Source organism: Somniosus microcephalus, chromosome 11, assembly GCF_052327205.1.
Source record: "Somniosus microcephalus isolate GS21.2 chromosome 11, FLI_Smic_1.0, whole genome shotgun sequence".
NCBI classification, from domain to species: Eukaryota; Metazoa; Chordata; class Chondrichthyes; order Squaliformes; family Somniosidae; genus Somniosus; species Somniosus microcephalus.
In genome coordinates, this window is record NC_140997.1 from 33,498,443 (window position 1) to 33,504,305 (window position 5,863).

General features: G+C 51.8%; 1 protein-coding gene across 1 annotated transcript; it reads left to right on the forward strand.

Moving 5' to 3' along the window:
- The first annotated feature begins 459 nt into the window (after window positions 1-459).
- LOC147110461 (uncharacterized) lies at window positions 460-5,460 on the forward strand. Its single transcript, XM_086000457.1, has 2 exons — window positions 460-985; window positions 1,254-5,460. The coding sequence occupies exon 2, from the start codon at window positions 1,435-1,437 to the stop codon at window positions 2,965-2,967; it is 1,533 nt and encodes a 510-aa protein (XP_085856583.1). The 5' UTR covers window positions 460-985; window positions 1,254-1,434; the 3' UTR covers window positions 2,968-5,460.
- Window positions 5,461-5,863: the final 403 nt, after the last annotated feature.

Here is a 5,863-nt window from a genome sequence, read left to right on the forward strand (position 1 = left end):
TTTTCCAATTCCTCTCTTTCCTAATTTTCTCCATTCCTCAACGCACTGAGTCTTGCTGGGGTCTGGCTCCATGGACGTTGGCAGCCATTCCATACCTTGCCTAAGTGATCATTCCTGGTGAGTGAATCTAATTGGTGTGTGTCATTAGGCTATTCAACTCTGGAGGGTGTCACAGTGAAGCTTCAGCTTGTTTTAACAAAATGTTCACACAAGCACATTTTCTAGCAGGGTGACTGGACAGCAGTCAGGAGTGGGAACCCAATTCTTATCCTGGGGTGGCAATTTGTATCATAGAAACATAGAAGATAGGAGCAGGAGTAGGCCATTCGGGCCCTCGAGCCTGCTCCGCCATTCAATGAGATCATGGCTGATCATCCAAGTTCAGTACCCTGTCCCTGCCTTCTCCCCATATCCCTTGATCCCTTTAGCCCTAAGGAATATATCCAACTCCTTCTTGAATATTGTGCTGTCTCTCCCTCTAACTTAACCTTACTGTATGTACATAACCTACTTAAATATGTATAACTTACCTGTTAGGGCCGTTGCCCCTTTAACTCACCGTTTAGGGCCATTGCCCCTTTAAGACGCGCCTTAGCGTGCTGACGTCACGTCACGTACGATGTGACGTACGTGCGTGAGGCGGCTGCCGGCCCGACTCGGCTCTCCAGAAAGGCTGCCGGCACAGCCCGGCCCAGCGTCTTCGGCCGCATCGATCAGCCGCCGGGAGCGCCGCTATCCTCCGCTCCCGCGGCAAGCACCGGCCCAGCCTGGCCTCCAGCTCCTGCTCCCGACCTAGGCCCCAACGGCCAGCGACGCAACTACCGGCAAACGCGACGACGTCACGACCCCGAGCGTGATGAGGTCACCACGCTCCCCACGGCACTGCGAGTTCATTCCTCGTGGAGCTGCCGCCGGAACAAGACCTGCGCCACGGTGCTCCTCGGTTGTATTGTCCCCATGCTTCAGTCTTGGAAATTGTTTGTCTGTGAGTACTTAGAATGCTATAGATGATTAGCGTACACTGCATGTTGTAGAAAATGTTTAGTTGTAACTTTCTCTGTCTAGCTGGTTAACTAGCAGCCATATTTGATACACTATGTACAGGGCTAATTTAAAGAGAATGCCTTCCAGCTTGCTAAATGTAATTCGTTGCCAGATGTACCGTGTTGCCCAGGCGTACCTAAATTTGTGTATACATATCAATTATGCGTCTGTATACTAATGTGTCCTTCCATTTCTGTGTTGTATTTCAGTTTTACAATTAGAATCGTTCAGTAAAGCGTTACAAGAAAAGTCAAGCCTTGTGATTTTATTGGAAGATATCGAGTTGTTCGCTATCTGTCTAGCTCTGCATAGAAGCGCGTTGCGAGGGCAGAACAGTAAAAAGACAGCAGCACAGCGGGCTCAAGCACAGGAAGATACCACTCAGCTACCATGAGTCTACGCTCAGGAAAACAATATACTCTAGAGGAAGTCGACCAGCCAATCGAGAAGAATGAGCCTCTCCCAGCAAACGAGGCCAAGTCACAGTCCTCTAAAGCAGCCTCTAGAACATCTCGGCGGTCCAGCAGACCGTCGTCACCGACAGCTCTCCCAGCAAACGACGCCAAGTCACAGTTCTCTAAAGTATCCTCTAGGTCATCTCGGCGGTCCAGCAGACCGTCGTCATCGACAGCTTCTACAGCCGCCAAAGCACGTGCCAAGGCAAAGGCCACCCAAGCGCAATTGTCCTTCGCTGAAAAAGAAGCTGACCTCATGAAGCAGAAAGCCGACCTGGTAAAGCAGAGAGCTGATATCACTGCCATTCTCCACATTCTCCAAAGCCAGAGAGCTGCCGCTGCCGCTAAAGCCGAAGCCGCAGCTTATGAAGAAGATGAGGAGAGCGAACGCGGGGAGCCCAGCCAGGAAACATATGACCTGGAACAGCCCCTCAGTCCAGTGCAACGTACAAATGAGTATGTCCAACAACACTCCAAAGTGTTCTCAAAGGAAACATTCAGGTATCTCGACGTAGAACTAGCTACTCACCCCAGCAACAAACGGCCCGTTTTCGGAGACACTGAGCTCAAAAGAGAAGAAACGAGTAAGACTCACCTGCAGAGACCTCCACAACACTCGGCCAATCCAGCTAAGCAGTCCTCGCCCGAGCCGCAAGGCGCACAAGACTTCGCCAGGTACCTTACTCGCCGAGAATTGTTAAGTTCAGGCCTCCTAGAATTCGATGACCGTCCTGAAAATTATTGGTCATGGAGAGCATCCTTCCTGAGTACCACCAAGGACTTGAATCTGTCAGCCAGAGAAGAACTAGACTTGATGACAAAGTGGCTCGGAGCCGAGTCGTCAAGGCAGGCGAAGAGAATTCGCTCAGCGCACGTCCTCAATCCCACAGCAGGCCTCCACCTGGTTTGGCAACGTCTCAACGACTGTTATGGGACACCAGAAGTCATCGAACACGCACTGCTCAAGAAGCTTGAGGACTTCCCGAAGCTAACCAACAAGGATAATGTCGAGCTCAGAGAACTGGGCGACATTCTCCTCGAACTGGAGTGTGCCAAGGGAGAAGGTTACCTGACCGGCCTCTCGTATTTGGATACGGCTCGCGGGGTAAACCCAATAGTGGAAAAGCTCCCCCACAATCTTCAAGAGAAATGGATAGCTAAGGGATCCAAGTACAAGGAGGAAAATGGAGTGGCATTTCCCCCCTTCTCTCTCTTCTCCAGGTTTGTCCAACAACAGGCAAGGGTGAGGAATGATCCAAGTTTCGCTTTCTCCACCTCCAGCAGTTACGCTCCTTCGAGAACAGAGAAACCCACAAAGGACAGCAACAAAGCCTCTGTGAGTGTGCACAAAACAGAGGTTCCAGCCGAACCCTCAGTCAACCAATCCAGTTCTGCTGGGAATGAAGTGGATGACCCAGATCGTCAGTGTCCTATACACAAGAAGCCCCACCCACTCAAAAAGTGTTGAAGCTTTAGAGACAAGCCCATTGATGAGCGCACGTCATACCTGAAAGAGAACCGCATCTGCTTCAGGTGTTGCGGGTCGACTACGCACATGGCAAAAGACTGCAAGGCGACAATCAAGTGCCTTGAGTGCAACAGCGAAAAACACATAGCAGCCCTGCATCCAGGTCCTCCTCCGTCAACCACCGAGAGCGCCGCGGTTGACAAAGAGGATAGCGGGGAGCAAAGCGAAAGCACATCTTCAGTCACCTCCAAGTGTACAGAGGTTTGCGGAAATGCAAGCAGCCCACGCTCATGCTCCAAAATCTGCTTGGTTAAAGCATATCCTGCAGGGAGAAAGGAGAAGGCAATCAAAATGTATGCAGTGCTCGATGAGCAAAGCAACAAGTCCCTAGCGAAGACGGAATTCTTCAATCTCTTCGACGTCAAGGCCAGCACCGCTCCGTACATGCTAAAAACCTGTGCAGGGACAACAGATACTACGGGTAGGAGAGTCGGGAACTTCATGATCGAGTCCATGGATGGGAAACTACAGCTTCCCCTCCCCACCTTGATTGAGTGCGACATGATGCCAGAGGACAGGACGGAAATCCCCTCCCCAGAGGTCGCACGCCATCAGCCCCACCTACAGCCAATTGCCAATAAGATTCCAGCTGTGGACCTGGACGCTCCAATCCTCCTACTCTTGGGAAGAGACATCTTAAGGGTGCACAAGGTACGTGAGCACATCAACGGGCCCCACGATGCTCCCTATGCGCAGCGGCTTGACTTGGGATGGGTCCTCGTGGGTGGAGTTTGCCTGGGAACAGTCCACAAACCAGCGGATGTCAGCGTCTATAAAGCAAACGTGTCGTGCAACGGTCGCACATCCTGTCTCAGCCCATGCCCAAACAGGATCCAGGTAAAGGAGGACTACGACGACACGACGCAGCATCATAGGTCAACCTCCTCTGCCTGTGAGGAAGAGGCAGGCCCCACTGTGAGCACAGATGGCCTAGGATGCTCAGTGCTTGAAAGGTCCAAGGACGATAGACACAGCTGGGCGGCACCCCTGCCGTTTCGCCCTCCTGGACGCCGTCTTCCGAGTAGCGGGGAGCAGGCTGCGGGGCGCCTCTGCTCGCTCAGGAGAACCCTGGTGCCGGGGTCCACTGACCCAGACACGCCTGCAGTCCCCACCCCAGCGATGCTCCTGACTCAAAAGATGAGTGCTATTTCAGCTCCCTCTGGAAACTTCGACATGGCCGAGCTGCACGGGAAGCAGTGGAAGCAAGTACAGTGTCGTGCAGACACTTCTTGGAAGAGATGGGGAGGAGAGTATTTGCCCACCCTACAGAGCCGTAGGAAATGGACAGAAGACAAGCCGAATGTCAAAGTGAGAGATGTCGTCTTGCTGAAAGACAGCCAAGCACACAAACGAACGATCAGTGGGACTGGCCGTCAAAACTCTGCCGAGCAGGGACAAGAGGGTCCGCAAGGTGGAGGTGAAGACCGTCAAGGAAGAGACTGTCAAGGTGTTTCCGAGGCCAGTCTCAGAGATCGTAGTCCTCCTTTCCGAAGAAATCTAGAGAACGGACTCTGAGCGTGTGCCAGCCAAAGGACGTTTTCTCCAGGTTATTTTGTATCTGTAGTGGTACAAATGGAATTGTACCAAGCGGGGAGTGTGCTGTCTCTCCCTCTAACTTAACCTTACTGTATGTACATAACCTACTTAAATATGTATAACTTACCTGTTAGGGCCGTTGCCCCTTTAACTCACCGTTTAGGGCCATTGCCCCTTTAAGACGCGCCTTAGCGTGCTGACGTCACGTCACGTACGACGTGAAGTACGTGCGTGAGGCGGCTGCCGGCCCGACTCGGCTCTCCAGAAAGGCTGCCGGCACAGCCCGGCCCAGCGTCTTCGGCCGCATCGATCAGCCGCCGGGAGCGCCGCTATCCTCCGCTCCCGCGGCAAGCACCGGCCCAGCCTGGCCTCCAGCTCCTGCTCCCGACCTAGGCCCCAACGGCCAGCGACGCAACTACCGGCAAACGCGACGACGTCACGACCCCGAGCGTGATGAGGTCACCACGCTCCCCACGGCACTGCGAGTTCATTCCTCGTGGAGCTGCCGCCGGAACAAGACCTGCGCCACGGTGCTCCTCGGTTGTATTGTCCCCATGCTTCAGTCTTGGAAATTGTTTGTCTGTGAGTACTTAGAATGCTATAGACGATTAGCGTACACTGCATGTTGTAGAAAATGTTTAGTTGTAACTTTCTCTGTCTAGCTGGTTAACTAGCAGCTGTATTTGATACACTATGTACAGGGCTAATTTAAAGAGAATGCCTTCCAGCTTGCTAAATGTAATTCGTTGCCAGATGTACCGTGTTGCCCAGGCGTACCTAAATTTGTGTATACATATCAATTATGCGTCTGTATACTAATGTGTCCTTCCATTTCTGTGTTGTATTTCAGTTTTACAATTAGAATCGTTCAGTAAAGCGTTACAAGAAAAGTCAAGCCTTGTGATTTTATTGGAAGATATCGAGTTGTTCGCTATCTGTCTAGCTCTGCATAGAAGCGCGTTGCGAGGGCAGAACAAATATATTTAATGAATTGGCCTCAACTGCCCTGTGTGGCAGAGAATTCCACAGGTTCACCACTCTCTGGGTGAAGAAATTCCTCCTCATCTCTGTCCTAAATGGTTTACCCCTTATCCTTAGACTGTGACCCCTGGTTCTGGACTCCCCGGCCATTGGGAACATCAGTCCTGCATATCACGACCACCGGCTGCACTGGCTGAGATCAAATAACATTATATAGAATGGGAATAGAACCTGAGGCCATCTGATCTGAATGGCTCAGTATCCCATTGATTGGTGAGAAGTTTCCCACTCTGAACCTTTCATATGGAATTCAGTAAAC